We start from the raw sequence: 25,746 nt of genomic DNA, 5'->3' as shown, positions 1-25,746 counted from the left end.
GGGGGGGGGGGGGGGGGGGGGGGGTCGTCTAAAAGTCTCCAAGACCCGAATGACTGTATGAGAGACACACACACACAGAGAGAGAGAGAGAGAGAGACACACACACACAGAGAGAGAGAGAGGGGGAGGAGTGCATGTGCCAGTGCCTCTCTGTGTTTATCAACGTCACTAATTAGCTTAATCAGAAACACCTGTGTCCTTGCAGCCTTTTCATGGAGATAAAACAGAGAAACACCTCTCAAACAAATCCTCAAAACTCCCATAACCGTAGCTCCTATTGCTCCGATATTACTAAATGAGAGGAAGGATGAGTTGAAGAACAGATCCTGTAAAAATTGTGTCTGTAGTGTAAAAAATGTGGCTGAACTGGCGATCTAGAAATGGGTACCGTGTTCCGTGGAAGATGTTTTTGAAGCAAAATTTAACATTGGTCTCTATGGAGCAGAAAGTTGGTTTTCCTCTCAATTATAGGCTTCTGTGTCAGATGTGTAAATCTGTGGGATTCCACAGTCATTTGTCTACGACAAGGACAAGATTAGCTACTTCTCCATCAAAAATGATGCATGAAGAGTGAAGATTGTGGACACAGTGGCAAAATACAAATGTTTTTTTCACATGAATCTCAAGCTGCTCTTCACTCTAGCAGTGACATCACGCACTCTAAGCTGCGTAATACACACCCATTATAAAGTCAGAGAAGGGCTGAAAAATCATAAAAGTTAAATTGCTGCAGTTCAAAAAGTGTAAAAGATATAAAAATGCTGAATAATGTGGCAATAGATCAGGGTTTTCTCAACATTTTAAAGTTGAAATGGTGTCGGAAGCTGAAAATATGAGGAAGTTGAAGGATTTGAAATTTGAAGAAGTTTAAGAGGATTTGAACATTTTCTCCATTGAAATCCCATTCAAAATAAAAATTGCAAAAAGCTTAATAATTCATAAAGCATAAGAGATAGAAATATGAAAAGTCATAGCATAAATGTCATTAAAGAGCTGAACATTTTGATAGTTGAACGGTTTCTGTAGCTTAAAATATGAAGGAGCAGAAGAGGTGGGACGGAAGAAATATAATAATAAAAAGAAGAATAAAGAATGCTTAACAGCATTCCAACAATTATCCATCGGGCTTAATCATACTACTACTACTACTACTAATAATAATAATAATAATCAGGTTTATCCAAAAGTTTGGCGCGCTTCTCCTCACACAGCGTTGACAACAGCGGCGTGAAAAATATATCAAAACGTGCGGCCTGATCGGGAATAGCGTGCAATCAATTTTTCGGAGAGATTCGCCTAGCGGTTTTCCCGAAAATTCCCGAAAATCCCCAAAAATGGAGCAAAGTTTCTCCATTCACTTGAATGGGGTTACGGCGTGAAGAGAGCTAAAAAAAACACTTAAATTTGGGCCCATATTGACTAGCCGTACATTAACATAGAAACATGATTCAAAGTTTAAAATATAGACAAAACGCTGCACTTTATTGAGCCAAAGGGACATTTTGATAGCTAGCACAGTTTTCATGAAGTCACAGATTAAGTTTCAGGAAAATTTTGGGTCCGTTTCAGATTTTATAATGGGTGTGCATTGCATGGCTCGTTAAGAGCTAGAGTGAGAGCATAACTGTCAGAGTGGAGCGGAGCTTGAAAATCTTCTGTGATTTTTCCAAACAAATTGCTCTAGCTCCCACTATTTTTACTCTTTATACACCATTTTGGCCAAAAAGGTTGGAAATGTTGTGCTGGTCGCAGTAAAGTGTCTATGGAATCCAACAGACTTACACATTTGGCTCAAAGAGCCGCAGAGCGACATGAACTCCAACCAACTGCTCCATTAGACTCCATGTTAAATCTCATCACTCATTTCTCAAAGAAAGCAGACGGTACCAGTTTTGTCTATTGCGCTTGAGCTCACATTTTTAAGACCACAAACATAAAAAACACATCTCCGCGTTTGCCAGAGTCTTATCTTTCTCACAGTATCCATATTTTGGCACTCAGACTCCTACTAATTTGTTAAAAGGAGTTAGGGGTTTTGTTCAAAATCCCTGTTTACTGTAACGTTTCTTAATCAGTCTGCCTCTAACACCAGGTGCGTGGCTCACCATGGCAACCAGTTACACACACGCATGCAGGCTCTCGCTCTCTGTCTGTCTGCCTGTCTCTCTCTCCCACTCACTCAATCCATCTAACTGTCTGTCTGCCTGTCTCACTCACTCTGTCTCTCTCTCCTCTCTGTCTATTTTTCTGCCTGTCTCTCTCTATCATACAGTCATTCAGGTCTCAGATATTTTTAGAGGACTTTTCCCCTCTCACCACCCCCCTCCCCCCATTTCAAATTAAAAGCCCCACAGAATGAATTCTAACTGGAATGCTTGTGATGAAGCCTCTCATTTTAGTGTCAAACATTATGATTCTGTCTCCTCTCCCCCTCTCTCAGCCACCCAGTCCCACCCTTTCAAAATAAAAGCCCCACAAATACAAGATTCAATCCAAGAGTATGAATCTAAAATGCAGAAAAGAGAGTAGCACTATCTCAATTGAACCTGAATGACACTACCGGTAACATTGGCGTGTGTATATATTGCGATTTCTTCGGGCAGTAGAAGTCACACTGTCAAAATTTCTTTAGGAATTTTCTAGTTATTATTATTATGAAGCCCGATGGATAATATACAGTATGCTTTGGCACAGGCAGTTTTACTGCCTTTGTGCTACAAAGCCACACTGAATAAAAGATCATGAAAAGAAATCTTTCTAATGAATGAAAAAAAGTTGTTTGTGGCCTTTTGTTTTTCAGACCACAGATTTTTAACTAGAGGGTGAATCAGAAAACAAATAAAATATGAAATTTAGGAGTGATACACTTGAGTTGAATCTGGTATGATGCTGAGATGCATCAGATCCATCATAGCAGCTGCAGCATCCAATCAATAACTGATCCAGTGAGGAGGTGTATCGGTCACAAAAAGGCTGCTCCTCAGAGCAGAAAGAAGAGCTGTGAGACAGACGGCCTTCAAGATGACACACCAGAACGACTTCCGGTTCAAACAAGGTACGAGGAAGTATCAAATAAGAGACTTGGGATGCAACCCCTGACTACTTCAACGGTTCCTTTTTACACAGTAGATCCTCCAAATGCAGTGGCGGGCCGTGCATTTTCTACCTGGGCCTTCTGTACCGTCTTACTACAGTTGAACCACCACAGCTACGGGTTATTGTTTGTTTCGTGTAAACACCTCATATTCACATAACACTGCAATATTTGACAAGTGAAATAAAATGTTACATGAAGCTCAACACCTACAACTGCAGAGTGCAGATACATGAATACGCGCATGACGGGATGCTGCGTCATTAACGGAGAATGCATATAGTAAAATCAATGTAATTAACACAATGACAAGAACAAACTCACAAGAACCAGTCACATTTATTTACAACAAAGCATGACAAAACAATCCATCAAAACTCCGGCACTAAAACACCGCACACTCAAGAGCACGGGACATTCAAATATTATTCACATCAGAGGGAACGATATTAACTATATAATAAAAACACTATAGACAAATTAACACAACGCTACTGCAAATGTAAAAACACAAAAGCAGTTTACTTACCAAATGCTTCTCACTATTTACAGACAAAGTCCATCCTCCTGTCTTTGTTTACAAACAGTTCAATGACGAGGTTGTACAGTACATCCCTGCGTTTTAGTTCCAATAAGAGGTCCTTCTCGATTGCCATAGACGCCAGTGATGACAGCCGAGCCTCCCCAGTATGGTTTCTGGAATAGGTTTTGATCCGTTTTAGGGCTAAAAATGTCCGCTCGACAGAGGCAGTCGATATCAGGATCGTCACCACCAAATATGCCAGTGCGTAAACTTGACGCATGCTCTCCACCAGATCTTTCTGCTGAAGGAAAGCCAGTAGATCAGCAGGGCTTTTTCCTTCAAAGCCAGTCATGGCATACATTACAGTCAGTTCTGTTTTAAGCCGAGTCAGATCATCAAACAGAGTTCCATGACTCTGCGTTAGGCTGGAGAAGGCCGAATCCGGGAATTTCTTCCGATATGGTCTGAAACTGCTGGGGGTCGAGGAGGGAGAGAAACATTCATTTGTCGTGGTCTTTGAACCGATTTCATACCTGGGCAAGAATGTTGTCCAAGATATCGCTGTGGAGTTTCTGGTACCGTGCACAAATGTTTCCCTGCGCTTGGCCTCTCCGTGCGCTTGGGGCACCTGTTTCACACACAGTGGACTAAAAAATGTCAGCAAACCATCCCTTTTCTCTCTCAATAGTGTCACAAAACTCATCCACTCTTTTCAGACAGAAATGTATGTCCAGTTTTTTGTTCTGTAGTACTCCAAACAGCACATCGAATACTTAAAAATCCCATGGAAAGTGGACAGCAAAAAACAAAACTCAAAGTTCTCCAGATGGGCTTTGTAGTGGTCAGCACAGCGCACAGATTCCTCGTCGTACTCGTCATGGTGCTCCAGAATGTGCTCAAAAAGCTCCTGCAGGGCAGCTCTCTTTTCAAACACCGTGTTGACCAGTCTGGAGCTATATTGCCACCGTGTTGGTGCCACACGAGGAAGATGCCGCTGGCAGATGTCGTCAAGCAGCTGCGTGCGCTTTGTGGACCTGGAAAAATACGCAGCGAGGCCGTTGAGATGTGAAAAAAAGATTTTACATTCTCTCAGCTTCGAGACCCCTTGAGTCAGCACTAAATTCAGCTGATGGGCATAGCAGTGTATAAATAAAGCCAGAGGAGCCTTCTTTTTAACTTTAGCCTGCACTCCATTAAGTCCAGATGCCATGACCGCTGCGCCATCAAAACACTGAGCCACGACTTTGTCCAGACAATCGTGGTCCTCCAGAAATCGGATGAGAAGATCAGCAATGTCATCGGCTCTCTTGTTGCCGGTAACGTCGTCAAATCTGACAAACCTTTCCTTGACACCGGTATGTCACATAACGGACCATCAGTGCCAGCTGCGCTCTATTACTCACGTCAGTCGCTTCGTCCACCATAACAGCGACGAAGGGCGCTTGATTTATCTCACGTCTGATCTCCTCTCCCATCACTTCAGCTATCGCACTGATCAGGTCGTTCTGTATTTTGCCTGATGTCCCGGTGAACACTTTGTCCGTGGAAAGGTGGTAGTGCAAGTCTGTGTCGTGCCACAAAGGAAAGTAGCTTGACATAGTTCCACTTATTTGTGGACTCCTTACGTTCGTCGTGTCCTCTGAATGAGAGCTCCTGTTTACCCAAAAAGATGACACAATCTATCAGTCTTTTCAGTATTTCCCTATTCTTTCTTAACTTTTTCGTTGTGGAGCCCCGTTTCCCTGCGAACTTGTTCATTGATCTGTAGATCCACGCGAGTCTCTCCAAACGTTTTCAAGAGCACCGTAGCTTGCAAGTGTCCTGCCGTTCTTTTGTGTCTTGTTGAAGCCTTGGTAAGGCGATCCAGGTTAGCAAATCCAAAATGGCTCCAAACACCAAGACGCTCAGTCGCAAATAAAAGGCATTCACAGCAATACAATTTGCAACTCTTTTCCGATGCTGTCAGCCAGGCATAACGTTTGTAGTTGGTGGACTGAAAGTGACGCACAAATCCTTTTACTTGCTGGGTCAAGGCTGCTAGCTGCGGGGTTGGCCGTCCCTTTGTTATGATTTCCCGCTTTTCCTGAAATGTCCTCGAGAAAGGCTTTGTCAGTAACTCCGCCAGCAAAATCCATTTCTCCTCCTCTTTCAGCCATTGAGTGTTAAAAAAACACACCTAGGTAAAAAAAAAAGAATCTACACCAAGCAAAACTCTAAAAATGTCATAACTTCTCTTACATATGTTTCAACCTGAGCTCTTACTAAATACTAAGATCTGCTAGCTAGCATTCTGTTTGAAAAAAGTCATGCTGGCCCACTGACCAATCACGGCGCACGTTAATGCTGCGCTGCACGTTAATGCAGAGCCAGCCGTACGTTAATGCAGACGTACTTAGCACGCTACCTCTGTGCCAATTGCACGTCAAAGAATACGCCCAACATGTCAAACTAAAGATCTGATTGGTTGAAGACTATGACAATCAACAATATCGCCCCCATATACTTTAATCTGCAAAGTCTACCTAGAGCACCTCGGGCCTCTCTCCTTACATAGAGACATAGGGGCTGAATCTGATTGGATGAAAGCTCTCGTTAAAACAAGCTGTGCTGGAAGCAGAGCAACAGAGGAACACAGGAGCTGTGCAATGAGAAAATAAGCTAATGGGGAAAAAAAAATTATCATACATGTTGTGTATTTGTGAAAAATTATAAAATTATAAAATAGCTATAACTTTGTGATTCTGTTTAGGCCAGCAGAGAAGGCTTAGCTGGCCCTGACGGCCCACCACTGTCCAAATGATTATGCTTCAATGTTTGAACTGACCTCTCAACACTGACCCTGGCCCTAAACCCAGACCACACTCACCAGTGGCTTTCCAGTCCAGTCGTACTGGTAGTCGAAGATGTATCCGTTTCTGTCAAAGAGGTCCGTGAATAGTTTCCTCAGATAGTCGTAATCTGGCTTCTCGAAGAAGTCCAGCCGACGCACGTACCGCAGGTAGGTGGCCATCTCTTCTGTTACATACGCACAGGCACCGAACCCACACACGCACACATTCACACACAGACACAAGATTTGATCAACATATGCTAACCTGATCATAAATCACACTTGCGCAGAAACGCAGACTTTTTCTTTGTGGAGGAGTGCGTGAGTACAAACCTGGGAAGCTTTCACAGAGGACCTCTATGGGTGTGTCTCTCTTCGTGTCTCCTATCTTCTGATAACGTTCTTTCAGAGTGTCAGCCTAGTGAAGGAAGGGACATTTAATCGTAACAGTAATGAAAGAGAAATTAAACAAAGATGGCTGAACTGATTAACACACTGGACGGTTGGTCAACGGCCTCCTCACCTTGAGTCCCTGCCAGGGTAGGCTGCCTCGCAGGAAGTACATGAACATGTGGCCCAGAGCTTCCAGGTCATCCCGCCTGCTTTGCTCTGAAACACAGAAGCACAACAAAAGGCTTCAATTACTCTCAATCACGACATGATTGATTGAAAGTTGCTGTCAAGCCCAAGGACGTGCATAGCAGGCCTGCATACTCAAGTGGGATGAGAACGTGAGAGCTCTGACACTCCCCCCTTTTATTTTAATACAAGAAATTAATAACCTACAATTTTGACCATCCATTGATGTTTTCAGCTATTTATTCAGCAAATACGTGAAACATTTTCTGGTTTCGGCCCCTTAAATTTGAAGATTTGCGGCTTTCCTTTATATTAAATAAATGACTGACTGACCTCGGTGAATGAAAAACTAATTATTTAGCCACGATAAAAAAAAAGGAGAGACTAGAACGCCACTCTCAATCGACTTTTTGGGCAAAACGCCCTTCTTGAGCGTGTATGAATCCACGTCCGTGAGACAATATTAAAAAGTCTTTCCTGTTATTAATATCTACATCCAGCACCCAGTCTTTGAGGTCTAATAGTGAGTTGAGCACGTTGTGTCCATAGAATGTAAGTGGACGTAGTCGTCATGACGTCACCCATTGGTTTGTGACTAAATTAAAATCATGGTGTATTGAAGAAGACTTGAAACAACAAATTCATGTTTACAAGGTTTACTGAGGTAATAAATCAAGAGAGAAGTAGAGTCATTTTCTCATAGACTTCTATACAACCAGAGGAGTCGCCCCCTGATGGACATTTGAAAAAATGCAAGTTTCAGACACTTCTCCATTGTCTTCACTTTTCAGACCTTGAGGTTACTGCTTGGTTGTGTCTTAATTTTGACCTCCTTTTGACCCTTTGCTAAGCCCCACCACCAGCTACCACACTGTCACTAACTGCTCTCTGAATGATTATCATCCATGCGATTTCAGAGAGAAGCAGACAGAAGGGTCTACAATATATTTGAAGGATATATCCAGGATGTCTAACTGATTCAGCAGTGAAGACATGTTAAAAAGATAAAGATAGAAGCTAAAGCTACATGTCACAGTGTAAAAGTGAACCACCACATCACCTGGAGATCCAGACAGACGACAATGAAGTTAAAGAACAACACTTTTCCTCTTTATACACTGTTACAATCATTAAAAAGCAAAAGCAGCATGTGTAGCTTCTGTAGCTAGCGTACCATAGAAGTGCTAACGATTGTTAATGATGTTCTCATGTACTCTTCTAATATTAGCTTTATATTAGCTATATATATATCTCCTTCCAACCTCTCCGAGTAACGAGTATCACTATCACACGTTTAACCATGATGAGCTCCAAATCCACTAAACCAGCCTGAAGATGAAGAACATCTGAAACCACTGATGAGAGTCTATGGAGCAAAGCGGGATAGATGTTGGGCCCTGGTCAGAGCTGGATGATGCTACGTTATGAATGGCCAGTCTTCAATCAAGGGACTGGATTTAGCAAAGGGTCAATTATGGAGGGGGTTTCTCACAATTATCCAATATTTTATAGATTAATCAAACAGTAATTGACATATTACTCTACAATAATAACAATAAATTAAAGGTGCGAGCAGCGATGAACGGGCCCTCGCAATCTGCAGCGCGTCGGGGGTGCCGGCGGGACTCCGGCCTGTGCGGCCGAGAATGTCCACGACCGCCTGACGGCGCGTCCGCGAGTGAGACGGATTTAATCCCGCGTGGACCGCCTGATGCTGGAAATGATGCTTTGCAAATAGTCCGATGCTTCCTGTATCCTCTGCCTGGCACTACAGAATGTGTGCAAACATGCATCATGTGTCAAATGTAAACCACATTGTGTAAAAGTCATGTAAATCGGAGGTGTTTATCACAAAATTCAGATTTCCTTTCGCCAGCAAGTGGCGCTGTGAGTATTAGGGGAAATTAGCTTGTAGACATCCTCAGGCCATGAGTGTTATCAAGCATGTGAAGTCTGAGACTGTTTGGAACATGTTCAGCTGAGTTACATCAGCTTTTTTCATGGGGAATCACGTAAAGCAGCCGCCCGCTACGGCTAAACGATTCCGTCAAACGTAAAGCTTTTGATAAGTTTTAATCACAACGGTCTTGAGATTCTACCGACAAAATTTAAACAGGATCTGATGAAGTCCCTAGGAGGAGTTCGTTAAAGTATAGCGACTAGAAATAGGCCAAAATCGATGGAAAAATGACACATAAATCAAAATGGACGACTTCCGGTAGGGTTTAGAGCATGGTCTCAAGAGACTTATTGTTAAGTCTCCATAGGATACATCTGCATACGACGTTTCATACATGTAGCTGAAACGTAGCGCTGGGGCTGCTCTTTTGAAATATTGTGGGGGGCGCTATAGAGGCAATTTAAAACGGCCAAGCCAAAAACTCATATACACTATGTCTTCCTATGACCTATGACACATGTACAAAGTTCCATGAGTTTTTGACCATCCCAACCCACTAAAGCATCAGCTTCCTTTTTCATGGATACGATGCGTCGCCACGGCAACAGCGTTGAACGAAAGCGCACAATATTCATGATCATGCATCATCAATGTCTTAAGGCTATCCTTACCAAATTTGAAACTCATCAAGTCACCTGGCTAGGAGGTATAAATAAAAGTACAAAATATGACATTTTCTTTAGCCAGTAGGCGGCGCTATGAGTTGTTGAATGTTTTTCAATTGACGTATGTTCAAGCTTGAAGTAGCATCATGCATAAGAAGTTTTGTGCGGATTGGATAATGTACCTTGGAGTGATAACAACTTATAAGAACTTATTTTTTCAAAAACAATGAGGCAAAATGGCCGCCACGCCACGGCAAGGTTCTTCGATGAAAGCGCACGATTTTAATAACTTTTAATCACAAAGGTCTTAAGAGCATCCTGACCAAAGTAGAAGTTGATGGCTTAAAATCTGTAGGAGGAGTTCGTTAAAGAACGAAGGCTGAAAAATGCAAAAAGTGACAAAAAGCACAACTTCGCGGGTTTACTGTAGCGCCCCCTAGTGGTTGAATGCAAAACACTTCTCAGGGTATATTACAGGATGCGATGTGCACATATGCTGGAAATTTGGTAATTGTAGGACAAAAGGTTGAGAAGTTATGTGTATTGAAATATAAGCCACACCCTAAAAAGTTCATTGGTCCATATCTTCAAAGTGCAAAGAAATATCAAAAAGCTTTTGATAACTCCTGATGACATAGATCCAATAATGATTCACAGCAAATTCGGTAGCAATCGGACCCAGCATGTAGGAGGGGTTTGCAGAAATGGGTTTTACACTAAATTCAAAATGGCGGAAAATCTAAGGAGGCGGAGCTTAGGGGTCTGAGAAGCTTTTTTGTATATCTAGCGGAGTCGGACATGTGTGTTGAATTTCAAGTCAATCGGACATACTGGCCATGGGGCGTCACCGGTCCGACTTGTAGGGGGCGCTAGAGAGCCATTTTGTTACGCAGAAAGATGCATCCTTTTTCATACGTCTATTTTCACCAGGCCTGACAAGTCCCCAAAATCTGGCGAGTTTTGGGGTATGGCAAGTATCCCCAATATGCGCTCAATGTTCTTGAATAAATATCTGAATAATAATAATAACCCCTACAGTTTCAATAGGGCCTTCGCAGGCCCGATGTTGTCGGTTGCTCGGGCCCTAATAATACCCCTTACAATTTCAATAGGGCCTTCGCTGGCCCGACGTTGTCGGTTGCTCGGGCCCTAATAATCCTTACAGTTTCAATAGGGCCTTCGCGGGCCGACGTTGTCGGTTGCTCGGGCCCCAAAAATAATAAACCTTACAATTTCAATAGGGCCTTCGCAGGCCCGACGTTGTCGGTTGCTCGGGCCCTAATAATCCTTACAGTTTCAATGGGGCCTTCGCAGGCCCGACGTTGTCGGTTGCTCGGGCCCTAATAATAACAATACCCCTTACAGTTTCAATAGGGCCTTCGCAGGCCCGACGTTGTCGGTTGCTCGGGCCCTAATAATGACAATACCCCTTACAGTTTCAATAGGGCCTTCGCAGGCCCAACGTTGTCGGTTGCTCGGGCCCTAATTAGTTGCAGCCCTTATCATTTTCTCTCTCTTTGGCCTTTGCCATGTGCCAATTTCTTGCCACTTGCCATGACGTGCATCAACATGTCGTCGGTGGCGGGATTTTACAAAGAGAAGAACATACATATGGGTGAATTGACGCTCATTGCACTCTGTTGGCTACAATGCCTTGAAAAGCAAATGAATTAGGTCAAACTTTGTGACACTACTTTCAGTAGATCACTGCTGCTGCAGAAGCCAAACACGGCTAAAGTTGCATCAATGAACAAGCTAATGTTACTGTGATTGCGTTAAGAGTTGTATACGTGTGCACATGCATCATGACGGAGCAGCTCACCTTTCCCCAGATGTGTATTGATGCTCATATATCTTGCAGTTCCAGTCAGACTCTTGTGTTCTCTGTATGGGATGTGTTTCTTGGTCTCTGGGTCTATGTATTCTTTCGCCAAGCCAAAGTCTATGATGTGGATGGTGTGTTGCCGTTTGGAGCCAGGTCGGCCCACCAGGAAGTTTTCAGGCTTCACGTCTCGATAGATCAGGCTTCTGGTATGGACAAACTCCATACGGGTTATCTAAGGGAAAGGACAGAGCGAAGATGCAGAGCCAAGTAATCCAACACTAAACTAAAAGTGTTTTTGAGATTTTGAATAATAAAAAAATGTTATGTGTTTACCAGTTGTATGGCTATCATAAGTACAGTCTTTAGAGAGAAGGTCCGGTCACAGAGGTCGAACAGATCTTCTAAGCTTGGTCCCAGTAGCTCCAGAACCATAGCATTGTATTTACCACATGGTCCAAAGTAAAACACCTGTGGTACGCCCTCTGGATGAACAGATAAAGGAAAGTCAGAATACATTTATGTATAAACGCCATACATTGATCAATGATATCGGTATGGGGAGGTGCCTGCGCAGAGTCCAAAAGATATTAAAAGTTAATGGCTGCCTCGACCCCTGTTGCCATCTGGCAAGGAATAGAGATGTATGTGCTGCCGTACCACCAAACCACAGAGCAGCTTCTTTTCTTAGGCTGCGAAACTCCTAAATTCATCTTCCACCATAAAACTGGAATTACTGCCTCACGGTTATATGCACCGGCCAACCTGTCAAGTTCCAGTTTACATCCATGTATGTCCAAAATATCATAACTTAATCATTTTGTTTTTGTTTTGTGAGGTCACAGTGATCAATACCAAAATCTACTCAGTTAATCCTTGAGTCCAGGTGGAGGTTTGCACCAGCTTTAAAGAAATTCGCCTGAGGCACTCAAGATATTACAAGAATGGTACAGAAAGTGACCTTGACCTTTGACCTTCAACATCTAATCTGTTCATTCCTGAGTCCAGGTGGACACACACGTGACTCGCCAAATAGGAGATTTCACAACACACACAAGCAACTATCTCAATGCAGGAAACAGGAAATCATAGTAATTGTAACTTCTTCAATTCCTATTGTTATGAAACCGTGACTTATAAAAGTGCAGTGGATCAGTTAATCCCTAATTGCAATATTAGTAGTTTATACAACAAAAGATCCTGTATCGCTACAACATTGCCACGCTAAATATCGCGATACTATGCTGTAACAATTTTGCCCCCACACAGGTGGTAAGACGTACCGGCAGCCTTCACTTTACCCGTCTCTCCTCTGTTCCGCTCTGTGTGTGTGTGTGTGTGTGAGGTGAGGTGAAGCTCCATCACACTCGGTGAAACATGAGAGCAGAAGATATTAATGATATGGTAAAATTATTGCAGCGGTGCACAAAAATAGGGTAAACAGTGGCCATCAATTCGATTTTTCTGATACCTAGTCCTCCTCAATACTGTGCCTGATCACCTCCTGTGGAGACACACACAGAGGACTGAAGCTGCTGCTCTGCATGCTGTTGTATTCTACTCTCTGGTGCACAAGAGACCCAGGGTTCAATATCAAGTAGCAATTATTCTGGCTAGGTCAGGAGTTCCAAAGAAATTAATTTGTCAGGTTGGAAACCCATCCAGTGGTCTTGAGTTTGCTGCTGCACGAACAACACATATTGGTTTGTGTCGGCACAATAGGGGGGATAGCATGAACCTCCCACGTGTTACAGTGGAAAGAAAGTGTGAAATAGGAAATGGCTGCCGACATCCTCCCAAAGTCTGCATTGCATAGGGAAACAGGGATTCCAAATTGGGCAAAAACAGGGGATAATAAGCAGAAAATGAAGAGACAAAAATGGCGCTACTCTTTGAGAATTATGCTAAAAAACATAACTTAAAATATCTACGGACAGCCAACTTCATTATAAAATTTGCTCATAGGCAAAGCTTTCAATCAAAATGCTGATTCTCACAGTAGAAAACCTCCTCACCTGAACTTCCCAGCTGTTTGTAGAAGCGATATTCTAGGTGGAGCTGTGGCGCCCGCGACTTGATAGGCTCCTATAAAAGAAGATAATGTTTAAATGAGAATCATTCTTTTGTCACACAATTCATAGTATACAATTCATAATACACCTTTTTTTCAGGGCAATCCAACCCAAATTTTAAGTTCTAAGAATATAATGGAATGAAACAATTTTCTGTCCCTTTCAAGTGCGAATCATTGTATTCTGAAATATGGATTAATAATTGTTCTTCTCTCTATTAAACATATTAAGTGTGTTGCCCTACAATACTATAAACTAGGTACAAACTATTTTACCAGTTTGATAGCCACGTATTCATTGGTATACAGGTTCTTTCCAAGTCGCAGCTCTCCAAAGTTCCCACAGCCGATCTTCTTTCCGACGCGGAAGTTTGGTCCGACCATCAGAACCCCGGAGTTGGAGCTGGCCCCCCGGCCACCTGATCGACTCCCTGTCTTCCCAGGCATCCTTTTCCCCTCCTCTGTCTCTGCCTTCCCTCCTCCACCTCCACCACCTCCTCCTCCTCCACCTCCTCCTCCCCCTACTCCTCGCTTGTCAAAGTCCATCAGTTTGTGGTAGCCTGGTCTCTCCACGGTTAAGCCGATTCCATGCAACCAAAACAACTACCAAAACAATTGCCTAGCAGCTCTGCTGTTAGACGTGAAGGTGGTCTAGGCTGGGCCAAAATGCAACTTAAACTGGGCAGGGTTTAGTTGAACTTGAGCTGGGGGGGCCTTAAGCTGAAGTGGGACAGATGCGAGATGAATTCAAAGAAAAGAAGTGGCTATCAAAAAGAACTGGAGCTGAGTTAGAACGAGCTAGAACCAAGAAACCAAGAAGTGATGAGTGCTGATGAGAGTGAAAGAAAGCAAAAGCTGATGATTTTGGGGTGGGGTGGATAGATGACTAAATGAAAGAGAAATGAAAAGATGACTGGGTGAGGGGGCACCACTACCAACTAGTTTATACCCCCTTGAAGGGGGCCAGAGATGGTGATGGAGGGGAAGAGTATAATGGCCTGATCAGTCACCATACGCGGCTAGCCATATGCTAACATGCTATATGAAACTGGGAAGCCACGCTAGCTTCAGGCTCAGACAAACCAGTCCACCATGACAACAGCCTGCTGTCAGCACAACACCCATGCACCCAACCTCAGAACAGACTTTGACAGCAGAAAGTGCTCAGAGGTAGAAAAATATTTCAGAGGTTACCCTTTCTTGCATCTGATATTTAGGTACAACTAAAAACTTTAGGCGTGTGATTTATTGCCATAAGTCTTAGTTGGCTTTAGAGCATGTGATCGTGTAAATGCTGGACCTCTGTACTTGTCCACTGTCAGAACACCAGGTGAAGCTTTGGCCCCCAGGTGTTTGGAACACGGAAGTGCCGAAATTTCAACGTACCACCTGAAAGACAGAAAAAACATGAAATGATGTTATATTTTAATACTTAATGTGTAGCACAGTACTTTGTACGTCACGACACCAGACATTTTGTAGTCGATACCAATACCAGGTAAATTATTGATACCCAATTCAATACCACGGTGAAAAAACAACATACAATCTACTGTTGCATTTCAACACATAACATCATGATAATGTTATAATTTACCTTTGCTCAGTACAATTTTATATTGAAAAGAGCTTGAACGCATCATAATGTAACTCAATGCAACCTCCGTATGTTAGCTCCGTTATTTAGCCAAGCAACACTGTGATGCTCATTGGCTGCTAATAGCTAACAGCTAACGTTAATTGTCTCTCCTTCTGCTGATTACAACACAGATCTGTTATTCACAATGTTGACTTATCAGGGAAATGTTCTATTGTCCCCGGGACGACGGGGCGATGTTCGCCATGACTCAAACCCTGACGCCGGTACTGCCGTACTGTAGAAGAACCAGTACCAGCCTCAGGCTTTCAGAAATTTGACTTGATACCGAAGTATCAGTTTTCGTGACACCCCTAGTACTTTGAGACAACACAGAGCCATCATTGTTGGGCTTTCTGAAGTATTTCAGCTCAAAGGTAAAATGACAAATGGCTTGTATAGCCCATAAACGGGCCTATTTAAAAGGACACCATAACAAATCCTTTTAGAGAAAAAATTACCTAAATATTCTGGTGTTGTGCAGAACCCCTTAGAAAGGAATCCCATTGTACTTGAGGAAACATCTTTCAGACATATGCATTTTAATAGTAATTAAAGCTGCGAGCAGCATTGATTGGGCCCTCGCAACTTCACGCATGTCGAGGGTACTAGCAGGACTCTGGCCATGCATTTCTGTGACCGTCATACACTGCGTGCACAAGTTAAACAGTATTTTCCGGTACTGGCAGGACTCTGGGTGACGCGGCCATGAATTTCTGTGACCATCACACTCTGCATGCACGAGTAAGATATTTCCTGCGTAGACCAGCAGCGTAGCAAGATCATGTTGCCAGGTCTTAAGCCTCAAATGTTTTGAGTGTACCTCCGATACAATCATAAATGTAAGCCTTTAAATATCATTAAGAAAATGAATGTGTGTGAATGTGCTTCCGTGTTTGTAACATAACAGACTGTCAGTTTACTGGGATGGGGTTCAACTCCCTGCAGTGTCCTGCTGATTGTATTTGGACTTACATGAACAGTAGTGCCATTTGCTGTTACTTGAACACTTCAATTTAACACTGTTTTCATTTTAAGTTCTTCTGTAACTTTAGATTGTAGTGTGAAGCATTCATTGTAACGTTTAACCTGATTGTCATGAAGAAGCTCTGGACAGATCATTTATACTAATGCCCACTGACATGGTTTGAAAATCCACTGTTATCTAACGTTTGCTCTCCAAGCATCTTAGTTTGCACATATTTAGATCAGAGAAGTCTTTTTCTCATGGTGTGCCCACAAACCCTTTCAATAAATTCAGTGTTTGGGCCGCTGTAATTATAGAATCCTGCTTACGGCCATGCTTATCAGTAGGTGGCGCTATGGCTATGAGTTAATATTGGCATGCAGAAGTCCTAAAGCCATGACAGTCAACAAGCATGTCAAGTTTGGGACAGTTTTGACGAGTTACAACAGCTTGATGGATGATGGCCATTTTACATGGTTCGCCATCATCCATCAAGCTGTTGTAACTCGACTGTACTTTGTCAAAACTGTCCTAAAGCCATGACAGTCAACAAGCATGTCAAGTTTGGGATAGTTTTGACAAAGTACAGTCGAGTTACAACAGCTTGATGGATGATGGCGAACCATGTAAATTGGCCATCACACCATATCCACGTCGTTCGATGAAGCCTAAAGCTTTTAGTAACTTTTAATCGCTAAGGTCTTTAGATTGTTCTAACCAAATTCTAAGGTGATCAGATTAATTCCCTAGGAGGAGTTCGTAGTACAGCACCTGGAAATGGAAAAAAAACACGAGAAATTCATACAAAATTCAAAATGGCTGACTTCCGGTTGGGTTTAGAGCATGGTCCCAAGAGACTTTATTTTAAGTCCACATGTGATACATGTGCCTACCAAATTTTGTAAATCTATGTGAAACGTACAGCGAGGGCTGCTTCGTTGAAATTTTGTAGGGGGCGCGATTGAGCCGATTTGCCACTCTGAACCAATAAAATCATATTATATAACTACATTTTGGGCTTTAAATATGTATGCCAAGTTTGCTTATGTTTCGAGCATTTCTAGACTCTCAAAAACACCTTAATTTTTCATGGTGAAGAATGCGTCGCCACGGCAACAGCTTTTCACAAAACAACAAGCTTTGAGTAACTTTTCATCACAAAGGTCTTTAGACTGTACCGACCAAATTTGAAGTTGATCTGATTAATTCCCTAGGAGGAGTTCGTTAAAGTCCAGGGCCTGGAAATGACAAAAACGACACTAGAAATTCATAAAAAATTCAAAATGGCTGACTTCTGGTTGGGTTTAGAGCATGGCCCCAAGATACTTTTATTTAAGTCCATATGTGATACATGTTCCTACCAAATTTCATACATCTAGGTCAAACATACTGCAAGGGCTGCTTCGTTGAAATTTTGTAGGGGGCGCTATTGAGCCGATTTGCCACTCTGAACCAATAAAATCATATTCTGTAACTACATTTCGGGCTTGTAATCTCCTTGCCAAGTTTGCTTATGTTTCGAGCATTTTTAGCCTCTCAAAATGACCTTCGTTGTTAACGGCGAAGACTGCATCGCCACGGAAACGGCATTCGACGAAACATCAAAAGCCAAAGTATAAAGACTTTAACTTCCTGTTACCAGTAGGTGGCGCTATGACTATGATTCAAAATTGGCCTGCAGATGTCTTCAGGCCTGGAGTCTAATCAAACATGTGAAATCTGGTAAAGATCTGATGATGTGGAGTCGAGATACATCAGTTTATTCGTTCATGGCGAAGGATCGAAATTCGCCGAGCCGCCACGTCGCCGCTCTTCGACAACTTCTTACAATCTTCACATTATCAAGGTCTTACGGCTGTTCTGACAACATTTTAGAGGGATCTGATTAATCTGTGAGGAGCAGGATGTCAAAGTACACAACTTACAACTTCCAGTTGCCACTAGGTGGTGCTATTACTATGATTCTAAATTATCATATAGATGTGTTCCGGGTTAGGATGTTATGACATATGAGAGATTTGGAGCAGATTCGACAATGTACAGCAGAGTTACAACAACTTCCTGTTTCGCGGCGAATGGTGTTTTTTTGAAGCCACGCCACGGATACATAGCTCGATAACTTTTTGATCTTTGAGTAACTTTTCACTGCCAAGGTCTCAAGAAGATACTCACCAAATCTGAAGTCAATCGGGTTAAATCTCTAGGAGGAGTTCGTTAAAGTATGACGCCTTGAAATGGTCAAAAAACGTCATAAAAGTCAAAATGGCCGACTTCCTGTTTGGTTTAGAGAAAAATTCCAAGAGGATTTTTTGTACGTTCCATCACGATCCACATACCTACCAAATTTCATACAGCTAGGTGAAACCCGATGTTGGGGCTACTCAATAGGGGGCGCTATCGAGCCAATATTTCATACCGCAGCTGGACACCCCAATCAGACGGCAATTTTCACAAATTCTGGCTTGCGTGCCAAATTTCGACATTTTGCCAGTATCCCAAGCACCTCCTTTTTGCGACGAAACACTAAGAATAAGAATAATAATAAACAATCGAATAACAATAGGTCCTCCGCTCCGACTACGTCGGTGCTCGGGCCCTAATAATAATAAACAATCGAATAACAATAGGTCCTCCGCTCCGACTACGTCGGTGCTAGGGCCCTAATAAACAATCGAATAACAATAGGTCCTCCGCTCCGACTACGTCGGTGCTCGGGCCCTAATAATAAGGGTAAACCTTATCCATACAGCACCTTTTAAACAGCTTCAAGAAGGGATTTAAAATACGTTACTGATTCTGCAAGCCTCAGATCTTCGTATCAATATCACATTTTACTGTAAGTGCTGACCTCAGATTATGTAGAAATAGATATGTCTACATCAGATAATGTGTAGCAACTAAAATTGCAGAAGCGCTAAAACTTCATGGAGGCAATAAGCAATTCAGGGATATTAGGGGGGACCAGAGAGCAGGTCAACAAGTTGTGAGTGAACTGATTCCCTGACTAAATATATTTCTTGCATTCAATAAACATTTTGCATTTTAGTATGAAGGTATGTATTTAAAAATCTATAAGAGAACCCAAGTGACAGCATTTCACCTCCCTAAAACCAGGCCAATCTTCCACCAGGAGGACAGGACATGGTCTCTAGTGTTTCTGATTTCCTCTTCTAATAATAACACTCATCCTAGCTTCTCTCATTCCTTCCTTCTCTCCTCCCGCTTTTCCTCTGCACTCCATTTTCCTTTTACATCCAATGAATCCCTTCTCTGCTCAAACCCTCGTCTTCCTCTCCCTGCTCTCCATGCTATAACCAGCTGGTAAATAGCAATGCATGTGTTTATCTGTATTTATTCTGACCTCTCTAACTATGCAGGTAGAAGATGAGACATGCATGTTCTTGCTTTATACCTCGAATATAACTTCCCAACTTCCATTATTTCTAAAAACATATCTTATTTGAGTCAACAAGTCAGATACATTACGTCAGTATTACACGCACATGCCGGGTTCTTAACGGCAGCTTTTTGTGCTGGATATACATTACACATAAATGCAGGGCGATTACTGATACTGTAATTGCTGCAGAAAAAATGGAATCCTTAACTGCTACTCAAAGTAAGAATTTGATCTACAATTGGTTGGGTCCTGTTCGCTGCCTTCTAAATGAACTTTAGAGGAGATCAATGGTCAGCGGTTAATGGACTAGTCTGCCGACCAGTAAAATTTCTTGACACTTCATGTCATCATTCACCCATTCAAACACACATTCATACACTGATGACAGAGGCTACCATGCAAGGTGCCACCTGCCCACCAGGTATATAAACTAACGGACATTCAGATGAGCCGCTCCAGCCCTGAGCCACAGCTGCCCCGTAACAAGTGAAGCATTCCTCACCTCTTATTGAGCTTCACATCATGGCTTTGCTGTTGGTTTTGTTCAGCCTCAGAATACTTTGTTGCAGGACAATTTGTTCAGAATAAATCAAATTGCTGAAAATACGGTTGCTATTTTCATTCACCTTATATTTGGAGTAATTAAGATACTATGCAGTTATATGTCACAGCTCAATAATGAAAAGGTAAGAAAGAATAACAGTTCTATTACAGTAACCAAACAACATTTTGTAGTTTGTATTTTATCTGATACTTTACCGAATTCGAATCTAAAGTGTTATCAGGTAACGTGTCCTCGGTTTCGGGTACATTAGTGCACCTGTTGCTTTCAGTCACTGCGAGCTTCTTCATCTGTTCTCTCCCTTTACAATTTTGGTCTCTGTGCTGATTCTCAACACAGATCCATTGGCCCTTCAGATTTGAACTGTTGGATTGTGGGTATCTCAAGTGACACAAACATCAGCTTGTCCATTAGGGCTGTCACAATTGGCCAAAAATGCTAATATGCATTCTTTTTAAAAACACATGAGTTTGAACTATTAGAATATGTATATTTGTGTGTTATGTCCATAGCACCGTGTGCTAACCGGTCGTGAGCGACGCAGCACTGTTCAGCTGTTTTGAGCTGAACTTTTGTGAGACGCCCTTTTTTTATTTATTCCCGTTACTCGCTTTGAAAGGAAACCAGAAGTTATCTCTTAGGAGTTATATGATACCCCCTCATTGCATCTACATGAGTCAGAAGAGTCGAGGCAGACAGCCTCTCCTCTTATCACAAAACAGACCGTCAATGGGAATCTGTATTTTCTTTTTATGGAGGCAAGTTCAGGCTGTTCAACTTCACAGTAATAGTTCAGTGCCCAAGGGTTTCTTGACCACTTCTTTACTGGTGATAATAGCATGGAGGACACAGTGAGGAGGACACAGTGAGGAGGAGGAAATGTCTGAGATAGCAGACAATGTGCAGTGTGTCAAAGCATCTCCTCTGAAGTCATTAAGGGGAATAACATGACCATGTGAACCCATGCTTTTAGGTGGGGTTCTATTGTGTTCGCTGAATTTCTGCAGAATACCACAATTACAGCATACGGCATGTAATGTACCACTGTGGTCTTACAAACAACTATTACAGTCTATTCAGATATTGACGTTCTGAATTCATCAAACTGATTTTACTAGAGGCGCACCACACAGGACATTTGTAGCTAATAACAGTTGCTAAATGCATGTTAAAATAAAGGCTAATGGCGATTCCATTGTATGAAAACATTGATTCAAGCAGACTTCTGAGCTATGTGCAACAAAAACTTCACCTCATGTGCAGCTGCGTCAACTCTGACTTGACACCTGAGAACTTGAATCCGTTAATTACGTGGGAACGCTGCTCAGCTAAGTTTAACAAATAAGGAAATTTGTTTGCTCGGAATTTAGCAAACAGGTTTGTAAGACTTGCTAAAATCAGATTCCATAAAAACAAACAGCATTGTGCCCTGACTGAAGTCAGTCGGATTCCTGTAATTACATCCGCTGCAGCAGGTCAAACATTGGCTTTCTCCCCTCCCACAGAGGCCTCTGTCAGATTGAGCAACTGACAGCAAAAATCAATGCTACTGTATAGGCCATATAAGAGAATGGGTTAGCCCTGCTCAAAGCAAGAGGCAACATCACTCCCACACACTATCTTTGGCCTCAGCTAAAACAAGAACACAATCTAAAAGGCAGAGGCCTTTGTTTTGAGCTAGTTGTCTTTAGTCAAAATGGACTTACTGTACCAAAGCTGGTTGTTAAGCTGATACAAATGTTATGCTTTCACCTGTGCCTGATAGAATCTGACCTGTTTATTGCCAAGTATGTTACACATACAAGGAATTTGACTTGGTGAATGGTGCATAACAATAAACTCAGTGCAATAGTATGAGACATCATTTTAGAATAGAAAAATATTAACATTTACAACAAAATATGGTAAACAAATAACAGTACATTAAAACAAGTTTATTATTAAAGTAGCAAGTGTATAATAATATAGAAAGGATGTGCAAGGGTTTGTAACGGTAGGAAATTGTCCTGGGGGTGTCAGAGTCAGAGGGGGTCCTGGGCTTTGTTGATGAGCCTAACTGCAGAAGGAAAGAAAATGTTCTTATGGCGTGAGGTCTTGGTCCTGATGGACCGCAGCCTCCTGCCAGAGGGAAGGGACTCAAACAGTCTATGTCCAGATGGGAGGGGTCAGATACAATCTTTCTTGCCCCCATCAGGGTCTTGGAGGCGAACAAATCGTGGATGTGTGGGACGGCACATTGCAGCCAATCATTCTCTCAGCAGAGCAAATGATACGGATATATGATATTTATATCTTTCAACAAACTCTCTAGACAAATTATTGCCAAAGTTTGAATTTCTCTACTATAGCGTCCTTCAAAATCAAACCATGCATTTAATTGGGAAATATGTTATGAAATAGCTTGGTATGAAAAACTATTTATTTTAAAGTACACATAAAATACCACTAGGAAGCCTTTAAACTTATCTTTGACCCGAGCACTTTATCCCTGCATCCCTTTCCTCACACTGATGTCTTAACATATGCTTACAGGGTTTTTTAAGGCTTTAAAGACTTTTTAGGAATCCTTGGATACCAAAACTTCTCTGAAAACTACTATACACTGTAGATGGAGCATTGTGGGTTATATAGAATGCATATTACTGATTACATCTCTTGTTATTATATTAGTTTATATTCACTGGTAACTATACTGGCAAATATTCCTCGTTTAATTTTGAAAATAATTGACGCTATATCGGTGATGACAATAGTATTTGTTAGGCACTGATATCAAGACACTAACTCTGGTATCCCATAGAGTCCTCGTCAGCAATGTTCTGGTTCCTATCTGACCACATCAAGCTGAGCAGTGAAAGCAAAGTAGTTTACTCCACCCACTAACCTGCATGCAGCCTCACACCCAATAGTATCCACTACACAGCATGTCCACGGGCTACAAACCTGACCCCAATTACCAAGCAATTGAGACAACAGATTCAACAGTTTCTCCACAAAAAGACAAATCTGACTCACAGGAACTGTTTCTTAAATATGCCAATTTAGAGACTTGAAATCAGAAATCTGTGCAGAGCCTCTGTACCAAATACACAATTTGCTTGGTGCATAAATTGTGTTCATGTCACAAAAAGTGAGTTTCATTCAGTAATCTATTGACAATGCAAATACACACAGCAATGAATGGTAACAAGGGGGACACAAATGTGCAGGTCTATGGTTACTGTATTTACAATTAGCCTCAATTCTAGCTTTACTCTCTAAGGTTTTGATTTATGAATAATTAATTGGATCCATGAAATCAAATTGACTGATACAAAACTTCCTCTGGATAATTCCTGAGAGATTAACAAAAAAAGAATGGCCCTTGGCTAAAATGTCCTTAACATTGCTGCCCCAAATCAAAAAAACTGTATTGTGTTCTTTTCAGTCAATTTACATTTAAGACCATTCACAATTGACTCTCTATCCTTTCCTCTATGGTGACTGAATGACTACTTTTAATGCTGTCTATAAATTGCCCTATATTCATTGGTGTTAAGTACGGTATTACAATTTTTGTAATGTATATTCCTGTTGAAGGTTTTCCATTTTATGCATCAATGGCCCCTTACAGTGTAACTAGCTCATGAGTGCATGTTAGTTAGGACTGATGTGTGTATCCTAATATTTAATGTGTTCTTTTCAAACTGTTCTCGGCAGACAGCACAGAGTCCTTGAAAGATTTTTAAAGGAAACACAATCTAGCTGTACCAACATGGCCTGGTCTCACCACCCACACTCCAATGATCCACTTAGCTGCACCACCTCGAACTCGTTTCTATGAATGGCTCTAGATCCCTGAGAATACCAAGTCAACCTGAGAGACTGCACAACGCGGCTTTGTTCAAGACCGTCGCAAGCTCTCACCATTTCATGTGTTTCAATGTGGAACAGAGAGCTGTGAAAGGGATGAGCTATTTGAGCCAAGGAGCAGGAGTTTGCTAATGGAGCTAACGTTAGCAGATACGACTGCAGCACATTTCCTCCTCAGAGGAGCAGAGGCTGTTCAATCTGTTCACTATACGTCTGCAATCGCTACCCGACGTTGGCTGGTAGCCTATTTTGGAAAATATAATAATGTGGTGTTATTACACATCAAATAATCAATCGAGCTAGTTAACGCAGGAAGTTAGGCTGAGGCCACAGTAGTTAGTGTGAGTGTTTGGCCTCGGTGTAGCTTGACAACCTTAGCTTCATTGAAACAAATGTGAAATAGTGAATGGAGAGAATTCAATAGCAAATGAAGCGAAGTAATGTCGGAGAATACAACAACGACGATAGTAACGAGCAGCAGTGTACGCGGTAGCTTGTGAACCATATCAACAACTCGCTACCCAGCTAGCGTTCACTAGCCTCTGTGGTCGTAACGAGACGTAGTCCGATAATAGACACAAACGTTGGCTAACATGTTAGCCAACCCGCTAACTAGCCAATGTTGGCTAACGCTGAATTTCTGCCCATACATATAGTCATTCATAAACGTAAGCTAATTCAACAAATACATTTGTGCAAAGTTGAAAAAAGAGATTACGTACCTAAAGAGATTATATTTCTGTCGATATTCGTCTGGCTTGGAATAAACTGTTCTTATTTTCTTCGTCTCGTTTTCCTGCTCATATCATTTTCTGTGGATGTTTGGCTAACCAGCTGAAAAGCCTCGCCAGTGACTATAGCGGAATTTGCGTAGATGAGGATGTGCACGGCACGGAAAACTGCAGGGGCGAGCGTAAACTGCTTTGCAGAATATCGACAGAAAATCTGTGTGCGCGGATGTGCGTCTGTGTGATTGTACGTGAGAGGGGGTCACGCACACTTTGATTTGTGGAGAAGAGTTGTTTTTACTTTCACCAGCTCTTACTTTTTCATACTTTCTGTGTGTGAGAGTTATTTTTTTTTAAATTATTGTATGCAATCTGGACAGCAGTACATTATTTACATTTCATAATATAATATAATAATAATAATAACAATAATAAAGATCACAATAAGAGGAATTATGCTAATAATAATAATAATAATATTTGGTTCCTAATCTTTTAGACTTGTTGAAGTCTGTTACCCAAAACATCAAGCAGATTGAAATTCCTTGTGCTCTGCAGGCCTATAGGCTACTGCAGCCTTCACTTCTTACTTGTTTTTTGTTTTGTTTTGCCTTCAGTTTGGTCTTAAGCAAGTAAATCATATGCTCTTTTGCAGTGGCATGAGGTAAAGACTTGGCCACCTAACATCGATGTGAACCAAGGCTGGATTAGTAACCGGGCAAAGGGGGCAACTGCCCCAAGGCCCCCAGGTGCCCATAAAGCCCTAGATCGCAGTGTGTCAACTGGTGGTTTGTATTTTGATTAACTGCATCTTTTTTAGGATTTTGCACCAATATCAACTAAAGCATGTCCTGCATTATCCTAATCTTGTTACCTAATAGAGGGGCACTGTGTCACAATCTACAATAGTTTTAAGACAAACATTTTTACTGTGCTTACGAGGTGCATATTCTTTCAATATCGTCAATGTGCCAGTTTAGGACTACTGGTTGGATCGGCATATGATGAGACTTTAAATAAAAATAAATAATAAGGGCAAGGATGGACTATAGGGGTCCAGCACCAAGAATGATTGCATGGTGGCCCCCTAAAAGGTTAATCCAGACATGTTGTGACC

At 41.9% G+C, this 25,746-nt stretch overlaps 1 protein-coding gene across 4 annotated transcripts in view; it reads right to left on the bottom strand.

Moving 5' to 3' along the window:
* The window catches only part of LOC116398548 (casein kinase I-like), a 33,122-nt gene extending 8,356 nt beyond the window's left edge, over positions 1–24,766 (bottom strand). For 2 of the 4 annotated variants that reach the window (XM_031874941.1, XM_031874943.1), the window contains exons 1-8: positions 24,624–24,766; positions 13,761–14,873; positions 13,429–13,498; positions 11,750–11,898; positions 11,414–11,648; positions 6,971–7,056; positions 6,781–6,865; positions 6,484–6,632 (exon numbers count right to left, since the gene is read on the bottom strand). In XM_031874941.1, coding sequence (XP_031730801.1) covers positions 6,484–6,632; positions 6,781–6,865; positions 6,971–7,056; positions 11,414–11,648; positions 11,750–11,898; positions 13,429–13,498; positions 13,761–14,030 — 1,044 coding nt within the window. In that variant the 5' untranslated portion in view covers positions 14,031–14,873; positions 24,624–24,766. The remainder of the gene's footprint in view (positions 1–6,483; positions 6,633–6,780; positions 6,866–6,970; positions 7,057–11,413; positions 11,649–11,749; positions 11,899–13,428; positions 13,499–13,760; positions 14,874–24,623) is intronic. The other 2 variants (XM_031874942.1, XM_031874944.1) reach the window with 1 other exon arrangement.
* Between the last annotated feature and the right edge of the window lie 980 nt (positions 24,767–25,746).

This window comes from Anarrhichthys ocellatus, unplaced genomic scaffold, assembly GCF_004355925.1.
Source record: "Anarrhichthys ocellatus isolate YVR2014 unplaced genomic scaffold, GSC_Weel_1.0 scaffold85, whole genome shotgun sequence".
Taxonomy (NCBI): Eukaryota; Metazoa; Chordata; class Actinopteri; order Perciformes; family Anarhichadidae; genus Anarrhichthys; species Anarrhichthys ocellatus.
This window is presented reverse-complemented; position numbering and strand designations above follow the sequence as displayed.